A 20,724-nucleotide genomic window follows, 5' to 3' on the forward strand; every position below is an offset into this window, starting at 1 on the left:
ATCTCTATTCCTGAATTCCCCCAAACCTCTCCATCTCAGTATCTAATGAAAGAACAGACATTTCCCTCTCAAGCCTGCCATATCATTTTGTACACTGGCCTGAAAACACTAAATAATGGCACAAGAGATCCCTTTATGTAGGGAGTACGTGTGAAATAAGCATGGCATGAGGATGTCCCCTAACCTAGGTATCACCGCACACTTAGGTCAGCTTAGCATGCAAAGCTGTTTTAGACTGATTCATTTAAAATGGTGAAAGTACGGAGGGTAGCAAGTTTCAATGTCTACCTTAGCTCTTCTTCTGCCAGTACACAGCACTACAAAATCAGCCTGTGGTTCCAAAAAAGTAGCCCTTCCTGTAGCACTGCTCATTTCTGCTTACTCAGAAGCTTGCTCTACTGAACACCACCCAAATGCAACACACAGTGTCCTGTGACCTGCTATGTTCTGCCCGGGAACACATCTGTAGCAGTGCTCTGGTAATCACACGTATCATGCAACAGGCCACCACATTCCCTCTATGGGTACTCAGTAAGAAATGGTATTATACAGTAATTTATGTTCTCTGCTACTCTCATTTCATCATTTGCTTTTTTTGCTCTCATTTCAGGGACTAGATCCAGCAAATACTTCAACACAGGAGTAACTTTGCAGCTGCCAGGGCTGGAGCCAGGGCTGACCCCCAGTCCAATGGAGCTGCCTTCASCTGAGGTTCTTGTGGTTGGTCCCCACCTGAGCTACAGCTCTAGTACCATCACAGCTGTGTCCAATCCTGACCGTGACCTGCAGGTGCCTCAGTCCAGCCCAGCGGCTCTGCCTGACCACCACGGGGCTGTCTGTGACCAATTACTCTCACCAAGTCTGATCTGGACCCCAACTTGCTGACTCATGTTCCTGACTTTACCTTGGATTTGTCTGGGGTCCCGTTGACACTAATTACCATGCCAGGGCTTACCTGTTCACCTCGCTCAAGGGCTGTGGGATTAGGCCCTCACTGGGGAGGTCCATATCCTTGCTATCGTGCCCTTGCTCCTAACTGCACATCCCTTTGGGAGCAGYCAGCCCCAAAGTGCTCTCTGGTGCTTGATTTCTCACTTGCACATGACTTTGCAGCATTCASAAGGGAACCATATATGCTGGGAGACAATTTTCCATAGAGAGGTGATTCAGTAGAGTAGGGGAGATATTTGGAAAACTGCACAGCTGAAAGAGCAATGAGTGACACTAGAAGGAAAACATGGCATTTTGTGGGAGATGTCCCACAAGTGTCCCATGTGATTTTTGACTGAATATTCATCTCATGACACACACTGGGAAAACTAATAGATTCACTCATGTACCAGAGACATGCTCTCTATGAGTACATGGTCTGGTAGACACAATCTAGATAACCCAACTGTGTCATCTGGGCATGCCACAAYCTTCATTATTCTGCTTTACCTTCTGCTGGAGGTTACCACTCTCTAGAGCATAGTCAGCAGAAGGGGATGTTCAATGATGCTTTAATTTCACCAGTTCCCAGTCTGGTGTTTTCATACAAAGTGATCTTCATTGTCGACTTTTTACTAATATTCTGAACTGTGGAATGAGGTGAAAATTTGCACTCTCTTCTGCTGTTTCTGTTACAATAGCAGTAACTTCTGGGCTTAATAGATAAGGATAGTCAGGAGTTGCTGAAGATTCACTGGAGAACACTCTCTGAAATAATTTTCACCTTACAAAACACCTATCGGTGTGTAAGAATCTTCCAATTTCTGGGAAATATATAGCTCTAGAAATACACCCAGTTATAGATACTCAGCTCTCCTATATGAGAAAGGTCATATGGGAAAGACTGACTCTGACCAAGAAAAAATGAGGCAAAATTAAGCACAARTCTAGTACATTATTTGTAAGAACAGGGTCTTTGGTATATGAAAATGAAAGAACTGCATTTGCATTATAGTTTTATGTTTCCTGACATCAATTCCTAGCAAAAAAAAAGACTATTCTGCAAAATAAAATGACTGACAGGTGTAATTTTTTAATTTATACACATATATATATATATACTCATACACATACACACATGTGTATAAACATATGGAGAGATACTTGTTATTCTGAGAAATAATTTTGTAAAAGTACACTGTGCATTATAATATCTGTACAGAGAAGTATTTTATATCATGTTTTTATTATTAAATATTAAACTTTTACTTAGAAATACACAAAAACATTACCATATACAAGTATCAGTATCAATAAGTAAGTTTTTCATTTTACAGATATATTTCAATTTTCACAACAGCTTCACGCTTTTTTTAACTACGAACCGTGTTAAGGCTAGGACTCCTCTAGAGGAAACATTCTTTGAGCAGGAACCCTTCTTTTTTTTCCTTTTGTCTTTTTTTTTCCTTGTATGGCACCATTCCCTTGCCCGGTTTATCTCRCAGACTTTCTGCTTGAGGAACAAGAACAGGCTGCATTCTCTGACTGGTCTCAATCCCACAGACCCCCACCTTCATGTCTGCAGAGATGTCTCCCATTAAGGCAAGAGGAGTCACATAAGCCAAGCATCTTCACTAAACAGGTGTAATTTAGCTGGGAGAATTGGTAGATACAATTTGAGTTTTTATCTTCCCAAGATCACAATTCTCCTAATAATCTCAGGACTCTGAAGAACCTATAAATCTCATCTCCTCGTTTACCAGGTTAAATAGAGATTTCCTTGTAATGGACCTCCCCATAAATACATTTTTTCTACTTACACTCCTGCTCCTTCCTGCATGTTTATCTGCTTTCTCCCCCCAGTCCTCTTCATTTTGCTGAAATTTTAATCTCTTTTGCAGCAGAAATCTTAGGATATTTTTCTCTTTACTATTATCCTTATGTGGCAGGGATTTATCTGTGTCACTTCTCAAGAATATTATTGGGGACGACTACACACCATCTCTGAATGATCGATACAGGCTCTACTCTACTCTCTCTACAAAAAAGTTTGCCTCTTCCTATTCATACCTAGGTTTGCCTCTAGGAAGAGGCAAACTTTTTTGTTTGTTTGTTTGTTTGTTTTTTGCTTCCTATTGCACTCTTCTGTTTTAAATAGAAAGCAGAAAAAGGACTTGCTCTCCTTTTTTTTTCCTCCTGCTTTGCCTGGAAGTTGTGCACACTAGTTCATTTACTCTTTTATATGCTGGGAATACCATGAGCATACTCTCTGTACACTATCTATCTGGCTGGGGATAAGAAGAACACTGTTCCATCTGTTTATGTGCTACCTGCCCTGACAAAACAATTCCAGTAAAAATATGAATCCTGTCTTGAAGACACAGGAATCAGGACAGCAGGACTTAACCCTTTTGGTCTTCCTACCCCAAGAATATGTCTGCAAGGATGCAGACATCAGGATGTCTATTGACATAGCTTATAACCAGGGTGAAATGGAGTGTGATAGCTATCAGACTATATGCCCTATTCCCCTGTGGCGCTGCAGAGCTTCAGAGGTATCTGCACATCATGTCCCTCTGTATTTGAAGTTAATTACACAGGGAATTCACAAAGATAATGTGGGGAATCTGAGAGCTGTTTGTGAAATGTGAAGAACCACTTCTGATGAGGAAGAGATACATTTAAAATTGGACAGGGTAAGTATGAACTACACTGTACATAATACTGTTCGGTCATAAATATCTTGAAGAGATGTAGGTAAGACAGATTTTATGGAAAGGTCAAATAAATAAGCCTTCAACTTCTGGTCTGCTTGTGAGAAACTGTTAACTTAAAGTAGTTAAATTTATATTGCTGGGATAACATTAAAGGGAATACACTGGGGGAGAAGAAAAGCAGCATAACAATACATAACACATCAGTATTASTATCTCCACCAATACATTAGTCCATTAGTATCTCCGTTCAGCTTACAAAGGAATTCAGAGGGACATGTTTGATATAGCAATACATTTTTTTCAGCTGTGGAGATGCATGTAATACCAGAACCGAGCTAATTATGACCCGCTTGGATTATATAGAGGTTTTTTTGTCTTGAGCATTATATTATGACTACATAGCCAGTATTAGTGTACTTCATCTCACTCAAAAACGATCATATTTTTGATGAGTACTTGCTTATCCCTTGACTTTAATAAATAAGAACTGAGATCCCTTGGTGGGCAAATTCATAGACCATAAACTATTAAATAAACATGATGCTTCACACTTTTCTGTGATGAATAACAGTGTCACAGTAACATTGGATTTTCAGTGGAACAATTAGTTGGCTTCTCTGTAAAGAGCCACACAAAGCCAAAAAAGGGCAGTAGTTTATTTCCTCTGCTGACAAAACAAAGACCTCGGGTCATTAAAAAAGGAAAGGCAAGGTTGCCGAAGTTTCACATTTTGCACACCTCCTCAACTACTTTTTCACATTAATGCATTTTTTTTTTGCTGAGGTATAAACCATATGTTTTCAAGATTCACCTTCCCAGCAACTGCAATACACCAAGCTTCCACTCAYTGTCTATAGTGAATGCTGCATTTTTCCAGGGATATTTCTCCTGGATTCAAAACTAATCACGGAAGTTCAATTGTGTCTGTTTATTACATACAGTACAATGAAGATATCTACTCAATATTCAGAAGCATGGTATTCTTGTCTGCATTATAAGGAGCATAAAAGTAATTTAATCATATCTAATACCATATCTATACCTAAAGTACTGCATTAAAAGTTACATAACCTGCCTTTTGAATGGGAGAGAAAGTGAACAACCGTATTCCTCTCTACATCCTTGTAAGACCCAGAGATGTCTGGGTTCCATCTTTATATTTTTCAAAGACCTTTTCAAAATGAGAAAGCCAGACATGCACTCAGTTTTGAATGCAGGCCTAGTATATATTAAGAATGGCATAATTCTTTTCTACAGTATTTGCGCTTTTTAAACACTCCTTTCCTAGTAATTCCCAGTGTTCTATTTAGCTGCTTGACTGCACTTGCATACTGAGCTGATGTTCTCCAGAATTACCTGCCACAACTGCAAGATCTCTTTCCTGAGAGATAACAGTTGCTTCAGAACCCATCACCGAGCATCTGAGCTAATTAGCCTTTTTCCCCAACTATCACTTTCCATTTACCAATATTAAGTTTCATCTGTCATTTTATCATTATGCCAACCAAAGTTGAGAGGTCCTTCTGTCAATCTGTGTCATTAACTTTTGTTTTCACTACCCTCAAACTTGTTGTCAAGGCCCTTTATTAGATCACTGAGTAGCACCAATTTTAGCACTGATTCATCAAGGATTTAATGGCTGGATAATAGAGATCTTCTCTACTGTCCCAATCCAAATTACATTCTTTAAGAATCTTTAACGAGGGAGCTAGGCCCCCAAAAATGCAGTTAAAATGACAAAAGACTGCATATATTTAGATATAGAGGACATCTATTAATAATCTATGATTACTTTACTTAACCAGGAAAACAAAGAGAACAATGCACGGACCTAAGGAAAAATAAAGCTATCTTCAAGTATGTTTAACTATAGAAGAATAAGGAATAAAAAAAATATATATTTAAAAAAATGGAGCTGATCTTAASAGAATTTAAGAAGCATAATTCAAGTCATACATTTTTTAATTGGAAAGGATCTTAAGAGATCTAATCCACTTCAAATGTGCTAGCAGTACAGGAAAGCAAGATTTCATACTACGAAGATGAGATCAGAGGAGGATACGCAGGTTGTATTTTGAGCTTCATCATATAAAGTTAGCAAGATCTAATTTTTCATATGCGGCAAAAGATCTGCTATCTTGTTTTCTTTTCTGATATCTTCCAGTGCAAAACATCAACACAGTTAAGTATTAAAAAAAAGCTGTATGAATCTTCAAGCAGCTTAGTATGCTCAGAAATGAAATTCCGATTTGTCCAAGCTATTCTGGATTGGAAAAATGTAAATAATTTATCTTGCATCAACTGGCAATGATGAAATCTCARTCAGCACTTTCTGTGCTTCAGCTGCTGTGGGATAAAGTCAATTGTGCCAACATGGATGGTCAACATCAGACGAGCTGCCATGGGCTACATGAGACACCTGTCAGGATCTGTTAGATACAACACAGAATCCATGGAAGTTCCTGCCCATGCAGTGTCCAGGGAAAGCCAAGCAAGACGGCCAAGGGCACCTCCAAAACTGTCAGTCACTTCTGTGAAAGCATTTGTTCAATATTAACTATACCTACTATATTTAATTGGTAGTTCCCAAGGAAACTCTTTCATTTTTCATTGAAGAAAGAAGATCRTTGAGCATTTAGTATCTGTATTTTGCATTTAGTATCTATATTTTAAAGAAAAACTTCCAGCTTGATGATTTAAAATGATTTTTTTTTGCTTAAAATACAATTAAAGGGATATTTTAAAATATGTGGAGSTGAAATGAACAGTGCTGAAATTACTGAATTGAAATGAATGTTCTAAACTATATTTCCCCAATTTTTGCTTTTTGTCCTGATTCAGTGCAGGGAAATATTCTAATATGTTTAAAATTTCTGTGGGACGGGAATCTATTTCTTGCCCAACTGTAACACTTTCTTACCTTTGTAAAGCAYTTTGAGAACATAGCAATSTAAGACTTATTTCATATCACTGAAGGATATGAAATGATTAAAAATATTTAACACAGTGATGAAGTAAGGAGTAAAAATAAATTAAGAATAGAAGGCATAACAAGACAAGAGCAAAACTCAGTGGTTAGGACCTTCTTGTTTAACCACTAGATCTTAATATCCAAAATGCCGCCTTTGTCTTTTCAGTTAAACATAAAAATCTCCTATGCCCAGCAGCTGAGAAACAGTGAGCAAAGAAAGGCTCCTTGGCATTAGTTTCCCATTCTCACCTCTGCAGACGGAGAATGCTCAGATTTCATTCTCACGAAGATGTATGCTCGAGTAAGCAGTGCTGAGTCTGAGTTGCAGACAGCTTATCTCTTTGCCTGCCCTTGACAGCAGCCATGATTTCTTGATTACATTATGATGCTGGCTGGGTCATTTCTTATAGAGGGAATACTTTGCTATGAGAAGTTTCCTTGACTGTATGCAGTGGGGATTTTGAAGACAAAAGAACACGAAAGCCAAGTAATGAACATAAATGAGCTTTGGAAAACAAATACGTCTTACAAATCTTATAAGTGAAAACTAAGAACTCAAGGGTTGTATCTTCACTCCAGCTCCATAGCTGGCTGATCTGCAGAGACATAACCACACAATGGCCAGGAAAAGAATTTAGCTTCACCGTTGCAAAAGTTTCTGATCTATGGATTAAAAATCTTAAAGCTTATTATAAAATAAAGGGCACAGAAAGTTGAAAACTTGTGGACTAACTAGTGTGACATTTGGACATTGAAACAAAAGGAAAAAAAGAAAGTACAGATCCCTCGTTTCTTGTCCTTGCCAAGATTACTGCAATCTCTATTAGTGAGGTAAAAGACCTTTTCAGTGAATTCTGAAGACTAAAAAAATAGAAGGCTCAAAGACAAATTGCTTATGGAAAACCCCAAAGTATATTGAAGTGTTCTACAAAGTCGCAAGCCCTGTTCCTGTGACACCTGGAGGCTTGTATCCTAAGCTGAGRGCACAAGTACATGAGGCAGAACTATTCAGCAGTACCAGGGTAAGATTTTGCAGCCCACACTTTATCTAGAGAGCTAGCACTGGGAAAGGCAATTTAAAAGCATCATGGAGATTCTTCTGAATAGCACAGGATCTCATTTAATAAAGAGTATTTCAGGTTCCAGGGGAAGCTCATSCTAATATCACAGGAAATCACATACTTTTATTAAGTGTGATTCTACAGAGTGGTTGTTCTGTTTAATGGATAAGGAGCAAAGGACATATTTGTATTGTGAATATCATTCTCACAAGACCGAAGAACAGAGACATTTCATTAGATTTAATATGCTCCAGTAAAATGATTGTAGGCTGTGCCTGGAGGCACAACACAGCAGAGAAAGATTTTATTCCCACTCACCCAAGTATTACACCTCCCACACAAGCCAGAGTGTCAAGAGACTCCAAGCACTCTGTCAGCACAGATGACGACAGATAGGGAGGAAAAAAAATCACTAACTTTGCAGGAAAGACAAATACAGGATGGGAAAAAAAAAAAAAAAGGAGAAAGGAGGATAAATGGAAAGTGCTGAGAACAACTGAGTACAGATTGGAATGTATTCAATGTATACTAGTGTACTATAGAYACACCCAGTGTGTTCTTAATCCCTTATTTCCAAACCAAAAACAAGAAGTTTAATGCAAGAAATTATAAGAAACGAGTTAAAAATACTGTAAATGTAACTGGCATGAAACACAGGTAACAAATGCAGTAGACTTTTTAATCCAGTAGGAAGTTGACTTTAGTCAACTTCAATGCAGAAAGGATATATTGATGCTTTGGTAACTGCAGGTCTGACACTGTTTGAATCAGATGGAACTTTGTCACAGTCTCCATTGTTAGACAATTTCTGTCCACAATGTTCCCTTCAGGGAAGGAATGGGRGCAGCAGGACACTGTGCTATAGCAGAGTCTTTAGGGAGCTCAAACTGACTGCAAGACAGCCTAGAGTTTTTTCATCCGCAGGTGCAGGCACAATGGACTTAGGGCATCATTTCCTCAGCAGATGCAGTATTGTCAAAGAAGACAGCACAACTGCAACCATGGCCCACGTTATTTTGGCGGGTGTTATTTTACCCTATAAACCTGATTGCATCAGGAACTTTTTATAATAGTTTCTTCTTTCTCCCTGCTGCCTAACCTATGGAGAAATGAAATCTTTTTTGGCTGGGGAAATCTACCAAGCAAAAGAATTGAAAGGTTTTCAGCTCTTGAGAGTTTGCTGCAAACATAGAGGACCACTAAGCAATGAAAGATGCTTATGCTTATTTGAGAGGCAATCAAATGGACCCCATGTACATAAAGCCTTTGCAATGATCAAGCGACACACAGGGCAGCCTGCAGAGTTCTCCAGATATTTTTTAGCAGGGAACCACCTTCATGGTTGGTGGACTTTTATGAATCACAGACTGAATGACTAGAATGATTGTGCTTTGACATTCTTCCTCAGGATATCAGTACAATTAAGTACAAGCCTCACAGGGTCATCTGAGTTATCCCCATAGCCAATTGAYGGTTTGAGAGTCTGTCTGTTGTGAGACAGTTAAGTAATGGCTCAGTACCAAAGTCAAACAACAGAACCAGCAAAATTTGACAAAGGATGACACGCAGCCTCCTCTGATGTATTCAGAGGGCACAAGAAAATGCAAGCACAGCGACTTCTGATGCATTTGCAGGACCCAAATAATCCCTGGTGGATCTGAATGATCTCCAGCAACATTTGAGCGCAGAAGCACTACAAATCTCAGTTTCTGAAGAATACTGCAAGTTTTCAGTTTTAACAGATGTGATCTTAATAGATGCCTCWCAGATCAACAGTAATCAGTTTTTAAAACTATCTTGTCTCCTAAAGGAGAAGTTCCCAAAGGACTGATTTATCTAACATTCATTAGTCTACTTTCTCTGAGCTTTACAAAGTTTCTCATTAGACATGCAGCAGGATTCACCTAATACATATTTCCAAGAGAAGCAAAGCTTCAGGTTTTGGAAGGTCTTAGGAATTGTGGGCCTTCTTCAGTTTTGCATATGAACTACCCTTAGCTATGTAAGTGGAGGAAACTGCAGATGATCAGTTTAGTTTGGAGAAATATTTAGAACTGTATGACAGGGTGAATAGGAAGTTTCTATTCTGGTCTTGAAAGATGCTAGCACTTCTGATGGCAAGCCTCTTCATTTGCAGTTCTGCTCATGTACAGCTGCTTATTTTCTCACTAYTGATTTTATATGTTGTTCTATTATGTATGATACCATTTAGTAAATTTATGTTAAAAGAGGTAATCAGATTGGTGTATTCAAAAATAAGGCCTGATTGTTCTTTCTAYGAAAGACTGTTTCTGGATGGATAGCGGAGAAGCATTTTTTTGTTTTTGTTTTTCTGTATCAGGATCCAAATCCAAAGGTACTAGTGAAAAGGATTTTGGTGCCAACACTGTATTGGTGGCAGCAGAGAGGGCTATGTATTTTGTACAGTCACTAACACAATAACTAACCCACAGGCAGTCATTAACATGTTTAACAGTAATCTATCATCAGAGATGAGGATTTTGTGGTTTTCCTTTCCTCCACCATAGTGCTAATTCTCCTGGAATTTACAAGATTCTTTGGACTAGTTTTTAGCACTACCTGAGTACTTCTGAGTAGATACCTGAGAAGATACCTGAGTGTTCTCCTGTGGAACAGCTGAACCACATCCTTGTCAGAAAACACTTTAATTAGAGGGGACATGCTACTTCTTCTGCATTAAGATGCATTTGCATCTGTCTACCTCCCCTAAAAGGCTCTTAGCTAAACTGCTGAAGAGGGGCTTTATTTTTTATTTGATTTGAGCTAGTATGATACAATAATGTAATTAGGTACCAGAAACAGCCCTCTTTTGCCAACTGAGTTAGACTACCAACTTCCTGCATGCAACTCTTCTTTCAGCATGCTCAGACAATGAAAGTGGTTGCTTCTCTCATCTGCAACAGTGATCAGGTTCTTAACCATTTTTTTTTTCTAATTCCTAATAATAGTGAGCTGCCATAGTGACTATCTGGTGTTTTCACCTCTGAACACACAGCTTCTATCACATACAGTGGTAGCTACTCATTTGTGAACCTTATGGGCATCATAGCAAAGTATATAACGGGGACACAGGCTTGATATGCTTGTTTTGTGTTCGTACTGTAGTTTCTCTGTGACAATATCACTACTTGGTCTCAAATTTTAGTGCAGGTATTAAGTTGCTAACAGTTATGGAAAACAAATTCTGTGAATTGGCTATCAGTTTCTCGGATATCCAAAGGGCTATCCACTTTTCAGACAGAAGAGACTGACAGCATAGCATACATTTGACTCTCAGTTATGGTTAAAGCTGTGAAATTTCCACTCAACAACAAGGACAGAGAAGGACAGGATGTGTTTTGCATTTTCAGTTTGCCTGGATGCTCTGTGGAGTTTTCTGTCAAATATAATCTCCTACCAATGCAATAAAACCACTAAGTGCCAGTCCAGAGAAAAGATTTCAGTGGCGTAACAGGAGCACTATTAAAATAAATGTGTGGACCRACTGGACTCGGGGACTTGCCTGGGATGACAGCATGCCCATCCTATTAGAAAACAGTGGTGTATCTTTGGCCATCCCACATAAGAATCCCCCCCCTTTAATCTCATGGACTTCTTAACGGAAAATTAAATGAATTATTTTAAGTTAAATGACAAAGAAAGAAAAGTCACTGTATAAATCTGACTACTAAACCTTCTATTCAATAGAAAATTCTGTGCAATTTTAGGTTACTATTTCAAACCAATATAAATTATAAATGAAGTGGTTATAAATATTTTGGGCATGTTCAAAAGTGACTCATTTCAATGTCAATGCGAGCACAGAATCTTACTGAATTTAGAAATATGTTGTGGGCAAAGAACAAACACTACAAATTCTTTCTCAATACATGTCTTTTTCTCCCTACCTACTTTTTCTTTTTTACACTTCTTAAGTACAAAAGGCCTCATTTTCAAAAGTGACAAGCAATTTTGGGTGCTGAGTCAGAGACGGGTAGAAAGAAGCTCGCTATGAGCAGTGTCAAGTGTCTATTCCAACAGCTGCTTCATTATTTCCCAGGAACAACCTCTACTCTCGGGCACTGTGTGTTCTGTCTTGCACCAGCGTAAAACGTCCTTGCAGGATTGCACACAGGGTGCTGATCTTGCAAACCCGTAAGTACTTTACCCATGACTACAGTCCCTTGACTACAGAGTGCAGACCTGAGGTTTCTTGGAGTTAAATTAGTCAGGAGTGGAGGAACGTGTTATGGACTCAGACTGGTACTCTCTGTGACCCCACTAGCCTGATGTAGGAATAAGAAGCACTTTAGCTATACAACTCCCCAAGACATTCTCAGAAACTTACATTTTTGAGCATGGAGTGTGTTCCATTATTCAGTTTTGTTTTTTTCTCTGAATATTATGAATTTAACCAAGATTAAAATATAATTCCTATGATAGCTTCTACTTCGTCAGTGAATTTCCATAAGAGTCCCCCACTATGATATCCTCTCTTCAAAGTCTGAGATTTTACTGCTGGCCCTGAAGGCTCAAAAGGAGATAAGGAGAAAAAAAATGTTTTATTAGCAGCTTAAGTCTTCAAAACGAGGAAGAATATATAAGTAATTTCATCTTCTGGTCTATAATTTCTATTACAAAGCCAACAAAACATGACATTTATCCACCTCCAGCCTTCCCATCTCTGCCAGATGTTGTTTGTTCCTTCCCCAGCTCTGCTCTTCACTTTTACTTAGGCCCTCTCCATTTTCCTGATTCTCCTCATTCGCCTATTATAGCTACGCAGTTTTAATGCTCATGTCTGCACCCTGCCACACTCCATTCCCTTCTCCTCTTGCTTGTTAGGCAGCTCCCCACTAGCACTGACACCCTGATTCTCCACTTAGCCTCCTCACCTCACTCCAAATCAAAACGTATTGCTCTTCTCAAACACATGCTCCTTCTCTCATCATGAATACATTCTAATTAATGTGAGGTAATTAACTGATTTTGGTATGCAGCAAATTCGGAGAGTTAATGAAAGCAAACAACATGAGGAAAATGGCACAGTATGCAGTGATAATAAAATACAGCAGCAGCTTTTCACTGTCCGCATTACTTCTGTCAGGATACGAGAGCACTGCCACTACACAGGAAGCAATGACACAATACACCAATTTTATCTTCTTCAGCCTTCTGCACACTGTAAGGCTGAAGGTTACCAGTATCCTGCACACTAGAGCATCCTGGAAGCTTGCCTAGCAAGAAGGCGCTCTCACCACCTGAAGATGAGAAATGGTTTGGGAAATAAAGTGTTAAAGCTGCTATTTCCACGGTCTTTGCTACCAGTAACAATCCTGCTGGGGAGATATTAGCATGGAAATGTGCAGGAATAAGTTTTATGAGTGCCTCCTATTCTGATTTGGTAATAATGCACTGATCAGAAAAGCCTCTAAAAATAAGGTGAGACTGAGGCTTCACAGTAGAAGATATCCTACGGTATGTGTCAGAGCGTGCAGTGCAAAGGTTGGCAGGTAACATGACCACCCGACAGCATAGGCAATCCACCTGCATGCGCCTGAGGCAGGCACGGCTCCTRCAGCTCATTCCAAGCAGCAGATCTTCTTTCTGCCTGCTAAATTCACAGGAGAAGCATCCTGCACAGCGCTGTTTTCTAACATACAACTCAAGTTAAGGATTTCCCCTGTATATATTAGAGGACAAGATGTTTTGGTCTTACGGAAACATTTTCTACTGCACGTCAGTGTACAATAAAAGAGAAGTTGTTCTCACACATTCTTCATCTTCTTCAAGAACAAGTATTTTCAAGTTGCTGCTTGACCAGCAAAGAACCTGCTGAAATCAATGTCTGGCTTTTTTTTTTTTTTTCATAGCTCTGCTCTTCACTAAGAATTCCTGATTTTTTTTTATCTTATTCTTCCTAATTCTTTTCCTTCTGTGTCTCATACACTATTACCTTCCTCCCTTATCCACTCCCTTCACCTTTATTTTAGATCATATAGTTAGAGATGGCCAGGCCGGTTGAGATGAACCAGGTCACCACCACATGTTCCACATTGTGTAACAACACAGAAGTTATTACTGGTAGAAATGCTGATATAAACTTACTCATTCAGATAAAGAAATAACAAGAAAATAGTTCTGAGTTTCGCTGAAAGAATATGAGAAAATATAGATCAGATACTTTTTCCCCAGAGATAGGGACGTCTGTCTACCACAGGCACAATATTTGGTAAAWTAATGCTGCCTTTTTCAGTTTACATTTGGTTAGCCCTTTTTCCTCCGCTAAAAGATTCTAAATGATACTTATCAGCACTCCCCTTGCGCTCCTAACACTTTATGTTTAACCTGTCCCTCTGCCAGTAAGTGAGCAAAGTTCCCCATCTCTGCACAGGTGGTAACACCATAAAAATAAAGAAGAATATACATGGCAATATCCAAACATGGCTTTGCTTTTACTATTCAAATAATTACCAGTAAAGGGACAAGCACTAGCCTTTTTTATGCAAAGCCTGAATAAATGAGCTTTGTGTAGGGAATTCAAAGAGGACTCGAAGGCAAATAAATTCTCCTGGTAATCAGCCAGCTTGGAGTGGAGTGACTGTGGAGCAGGGCTGCTGCAGCTGTACAGCCTTTCACATGCAGTGATTACTACATGGTGTCAGGCTCGTGAATCTGTATAGCTCTAGCCTCGTTGGTCATGTTCTTCGTGTCCCTGTCTTGCACCATTCCACTAAATTTTCCCTAGTACACACAGAGGCACTATGGACTGCACCATGTACAGACACATTGTCTGTCCCCCAGTTTACACCCTTCCTCTTTTTCCTCMCAGTTAGCCACAATCAGTGTCTACTGAGGCATTTCCCTTGAAGATATTATCATGAACTAGTATCATAAAAATTCTATACAAGTGAAAAAATATTGCCTCAGCAATAGAAACTTCATTACTTTGATAATATTAGAAAAGTTATTTATTTTTAAAGATATGGGCTTTATATATTTTTAGAAGGCAAAACATTTCCATAGCCTGAAAGCTTTAGTTTTTTCTTCAACRTAGTATATAAATGGTTTATGGATTTCATCAAAACTGATTAGTGTATTTTCCATACCACAGATTATTTTCCATAAATTCTTTCTGTCAAAACTTTGACCCGTTCTTGTAATGATAGATGAGTCTAGTGCCTTAAAATCATCGTTTTCTCAGTCAGTAGGGAAACCCACTGAACCCTGTCAGATGGAGTATCACCTCATCCCCTGTAGCCTTAAGTTGTAAGAGCATAATCCATCCTCAGACAGGTACACATGAGTCTAGTGAACATGAATGGAATTAAAAGACTGCTACTCGGGAGAAGACTAAAAATAAAACAGTATAAGATAGCAGTTACAAACTTTTGCACAGATAATCTCAGATTGCTGCTGAGGCATTACCCCCACCACAGGCTTAGAGATTTGAACAGAAACYCAATGATTCTGTCTTTTCTCAGGAATATAATTCCTAGAAAAAGGGTCTGTCTTTGCCACTTCTGTTCTCTCATAAAATGAGAGGTGTAGATAATGCAAATGGGTGAGYATCAGGTAAGATCTATGTTCAATTTGCATAGAAGTGAGACTGTATACATTCTATAATTGCCCTCCAAGTGTTAGAGCTTAGAATGCCATACAGTCAGTGCACACAAATGTATTACTATGCATACTGTGGCCCTTGAAACACATTTTTTTCTGCCTTTTACTTAGAGACAGGGAGGCCAGTGTTAAATAAGGCGGGAGAAACAACAATACATACACTTTTAGCATTTGCCAACTAGAAAAAATATGCTTRTTGCTTATATATTCCTCTATATGATTTTAGAGAAAAATTAAATGTACTACTTCACATTTCTAACAGTTTCTAACAGTYAGTAGCTGCATAAATGTGTACCATAAAGAGAAACACAGGCATTCTATAAAACTAAAATGGTTGTAAAATATTCAGTAGCCTCTTTATTTACATTTCTTAAACATACACAGCTGAAAGACCTATTATAAATTGTGTCTTCCTAAAGGAAAGTAAYGTTAAATTTGCCTAGAGAGAGCCTGAACCAGAAGTTTTAACTTTCTGTCACTTGGAAGRTAGTAGAAATGACATTTATTGCTGTGCCATGTTGAACTAAAGCCCCACCTCCAGATAACTAAAGACTATTCRGCAGATGTATGCTCTAAGAACTATCCCTTGAGTCTTCTAGTGCATATTGTGTTGTCTGTTTAGATGATAAACTCCTGGAGAGGCTTGGACTAGCATGTTTTTCTCTGTTTTGTGCAGCTTTATTATTTACAATGTTTAAAATGATAATCGTGATTAATCCATAGATAAACTATCCTAAGGAAGCCAATATCAGTTGCCCTGCAGGAGTAGTGCCTCAAATGTGGCATAAATACAATTTGTTCCCCACTATTTACAGTACCTATTATAGTTCCCTGGGGAGCCATGCATCCAAGGTCTAATTCATGGGTCATTCAGGAGAGATGAGCGCTGACTTTATTGGACTGTGAATTAGGCTACTGATACACAACACCCCTAAGCATGCAGCCTGATGTTATATATGCCTCTGTGCTGCCCACAGCATCTACCTGTGCTATCAGGCYTCGCTGAAACAGTCAATAAACTCCTGCAACTTCCTGACCAGACCGATCCGCAGAATCTACCAGGGTGCTACACTTCTCATTAGAACTCAACGTCTATTAACATGTTGCTTTTAATTCAAAGTATTAGTCCCTTGTGTAGTTGCAGAAAAAAAAAAAAAAAAGGGTCTCTATGTCATGTCAGGCAAATTCTGGGTCAGGTAATATTGAAAACCAACATGGAATAATGTACCATGCATTTTCAAATGATATCATATTAATACAATTTTCCTTGTCTACTGACTTAATACAAATCCACCATTCAAACAATAGCTATTTTTATAATTTTTTTTTTTWWAAATCCTAAATCATGTAACATTTCTGAGACCAATATTAAACTTACTTTCAGGATGTCAATCTTGTTTTTATACTGAATTCTATGACATAAAAGGACTTTTGACAACACAAAGCCTTYTTTTTTTTTCCAATAAGAGCACATGTGTCTATGGGCAGGGCACTAATGGATTACASCATCAGTGCTGATGATATAATTTTACTCCAGAACCTACTTTACAATCAAAACTTCAAAATAATCTGGGAGATTATGTTTGAAAGATGATTGTTACAGGCAAGTGCCATCTTTTAATAAGATGGCTTATTATGGCTCCCATAATATATGGCTCCTGTTTGAAATCTATACTTATGCAATATGATTTTCAAATAATGTTAATGGGAAAGCGGCAAACTACCTCCTTCCTCTAACTGGCTGGCATAAGCGTTCTATCCGTAAAGCCTTCCCTGGATAATAAACTTCCTCCTCATTTATGCTTAAAAAGGACATGTAAGCACAGACGAAAACTAATCTGAAGGGAGACAAGAAGAGGAAACAAACCAGCCAAAGGAGATGCACATAATACATATTGTAATGTCTATTTAGACATTAAACTCTTTGCAGGGTCAAAGCTGTTACCTTTTCCATGCTCTGTACAGTGCTATTGGTTATTTCCACTGTTTAGAATTTATAATTGCTATAAAGTTTATGGATAAAATCGCCCTAAGATTCCACACAGCTTGCCCTGCTGGAATGGGGCACCAGCCTTCCACGTATCTCAAGACTTGGATTCAATTCTATATTTATGCCACATATGAAAATAAAAGTTTTAAGAGTCTAACTCTCACCCTTCAAGATTCCAGCAGACAAAATACTACATATTCTATATTTTTATTTATGAAGGACAGAGTAGCATAGTTATTAAATAGATACTGAGTACCTGACAGAACTACCYAAGAAAGCCTCCACAGTACTTAAAAACTTAATATAATTGTTTTAAGCAATCAAAAAACTAATAAAATTGTTACACATATATATGTATATGTTTGTTATATATGTGTGTATATATRTATTTTAATAGAGAGATAATAAAGAGAATAATTAAAAAACTTTTTTTATGAGTAATCAAATCCACTCTCATCATATGCAGGTATATACTTTCACACAAAGGGAATTTTCAAGTGAGCAAATGCATACTGCTCTCATGTTGCACTGAACGCTCCCAGTAGTTTCATTTCGTGTTTTATCTCTTACTTACAAAGGAACTCACTTTAGTGCAGAATTTGAACACATGCATAATACCCAGCTAGGCTGTTCTAGTACAGCCAAATAACAATTTACTGGGTGTCACACTTGAGCTCTATAATATTCACATTCCTAAAAAAAAAAAACAAAATTATAAATATCAATTACCAACAAATGGAATTATTATCATAGAATCATAGAATGCCAAAGGTTGGAAGGGACCTCAGAGGTCATCAAGTCCAACCCCCCTGCTCACGCAGGGTCACCTAGAGCACGTGGCACAGGGCTGCATCCAAGCGGGTTTTAAAGATCTCCAAAGAAGGAGACTCCACAACCTCTCTGGGCARCCTGTTCCAGTGCTTTGTCACCCKCACAGTGAAGAAATGCTTCCTTAAGTTCCTGTGGAACTTCCGATGYTTCAATTTGAAGCCATTTCCTCTWGTCCTAAAAATTATATATATATAAATATTTTTAAGACATTCCTCAACAGACATATTGTATAAGCTCCTGGAGTGTCAAGAAAATTTTATATTAAAATTTATCTTTTAATGGTTTATATCTCTTTGACAAACACCAGGAATTCAATGTTCAGAATGTGTCTTTTTTTTTGTGCTGAACAAGAAAAGGCAAACATAGAAGCCTCTAAGATTAAACTGTAATTCTCTAGAATCAGCTCTATGCCCTTGACCCTACAATACGATCTCAAAGCTGCTTTACCTAATAAGAGATGGATTCCTAAGCACCATCCAGCAATGTCAGCTTGTCTCTGAGAAGAAGGAAGTGTGTGAAGTCAACTGGGAGCATGAAGGAGACAATCTAGGATGTGGTAAAAGATACAGACCTGAAGACTTCAGCCACTTTAACAGCCTCTATGGGACCAGTTTAACTAGGCTTAAAACTGGAATTCCTTGACTTATCTAGGGCTTTTCAGCTCTTGACTGCTTTCCAGGTCAAATCAAGCATGTATCTGACACATGGTTACATCTGCCAATCTCCTACTTAAATATGAATATGGAAASGTCTGGTCTCAGGAATTACTTAAAAAAAAATCAGATCTTCCAACTATATTCCAGCTTACTTCATGGAGTATGACAAAAACAGAAGAAAAGGAGAAGAAACAGATGCATGACGTAAGACCACATAAATGCCAGAGAGATGCAAATAGGCACATTAAAAGCTTTATCTTGCTATTCTATTATTCTAATGATTTTGTTCAACTCAACTAACTTAATCTTTAATAAAATTGAAATGGAAGGACCAGCACGCACTACTGATTCCAAGCAAAGCTCAGATTTTACATAAGTATCTACGTGTAATATTACACATAAGAAGTTCTTAACTATAATGTTTTAAATGAAAATTCATTCAGAAATGTAAGTACCTGTTGTCTCCAAAGTCAGGATCCTTGGGTTTAGCATCACTGTTATAAACAAAACGCTCTTGGGAGATTACTACGATATTGTCTGTAGTTTCATTTCCCAAGATTGTAATAACAGGATAACCCATCTGCAGCGTCCACTGATCCATTACTTCTTGGATGTTTACAAATTTCCCAACCTTTTTTAAAGCCTACAAGAAAAAAGAACAGTTTTAGTATGGTGAAGCAATACCATCATCCAATACATAAACATTACCCTTCATGTCACAGAAGATCACCATTAGTTTTAGAGGTTTAAAAAACCATCATGCAAGTGTGTACGCATCTCTTCAGCCAGTACACACACTATATAACAACATCAATTACCTGTATATATCTTAAAAACAAACAGGGAGGAATCTTGCCGGAGAGGAGAGCACAATCAGAAAATCATGTTTTCCACATCATTCAGGCATTTTTGGTGTAACAGAAGAAACAATCTCTTTYACAGGTTGTTTGCAAAAGCCACAGAAACACTGGGCTATTTCCAAAAGATATTCTTGACCAGTGAAGGTTAAAAGGACAGATTTTCATCCGTAAAAGTTGATGTAGGATATCTACAATAAGGCATATTTAAAGAACCTGATTTTTGAAAGTACTGAGTTTCTGAAGAAGTCCTTATTTGAAAATACTGTCCTTCATGTCCAGAGTGAGGCTATTCATAAAAAGATAACCCAAGCTCCTTCAAACACTGCACCTCTGGTAGCACATGCAGGATTGATGTGTCGATATTTCATACAGTGTGCCAATAAAAAGGCTATTATTATAGCATTTATTTCAGCTGAAACAAAAACAGATACTATGTCATCCTGGGAGAAGAGACTGTGTATGAGGAGAATAACAGACACCGTTTCCTTGTCAGTGAAGGGAATGTCTCTGGCTGTCAAGAAGGCCTAGAGTTAAGACCATGCCATCTTTCATGAGTGTGAGCAGGACACAGCAGGAAGCCTTCAGAACTTAAGCTACAACTGCAGTGCATTAGGAAGGCAGCAGTTGGCAACAAAGGTGTYTATAGGTGAGGGAAATGCAATTTTAAGCCTTACGAATAGATTTGAGCATACAGTATAGCCTTGTTGGCTATAGCCCAGGATAGTCTCATTTTTAGGCCTTTATATTATGCTGTAGGTTTTGCTGTTCTTTGAACATTATATTCTTACCTGTCTTACCAGGAGCTGTCCCAAAGGCTTTACCAGTGGAAGATACCAGACAAAAAGCAAGTAGCAAGAAGGACTTTCACAGTGGCATTCAACTTCCAATCAAGACTTTGAGAGTCCCGCTGTATGTCACATATTTAAACTCTCATTAACAGCACAGGCCTAAGGTTCAGTTCAGCTGCCCATACATAAATGGCTAAAGTCATTTGCCCATGACCCATGACCATAAGGGTACAGATTTCCCCACAAATTTTGTGTCACATCTATTAGCCCTATCTCAATGTCTCTGATACCATATAG

General features: G+C 38.3%; 1 protein-coding gene across 1 annotated transcript in view; it reads right to left on the reverse strand.

Moving 5' to 3' along the window:
• TRHDE (thyrotropin releasing hormone degrading enzyme) overlaps nucleotides 1-20,724 on the reverse strand; it is a 206,747-nt gene that overhangs the window by 53,811 nt on the left and 132,212 nt on the right. The window contains exon 9 of the mRNA XM_026052784.1: nucleotides 19,235-19,422. Within this exon, the coding sequence (XP_025908569.1) occupies nucleotides 19,235-19,422 (188 nt within the window). The remainder of the gene's footprint in view (nucleotides 1-19,234; nucleotides 19,423-20,724) is intronic.

Source organism: Nothoprocta perdicaria, unplaced genomic scaffold (genome assembly GCF_003342845.1).
Source record: "Nothoprocta perdicaria isolate Ctin4 unplaced genomic scaffold, notPer1 scaffold_91, whole genome shotgun sequence".
Lineage (NCBI taxonomy): Eukaryota > Metazoa > Chordata > Aves > Tinamiformes > Tinamidae > Nothoprocta > Nothoprocta perdicaria.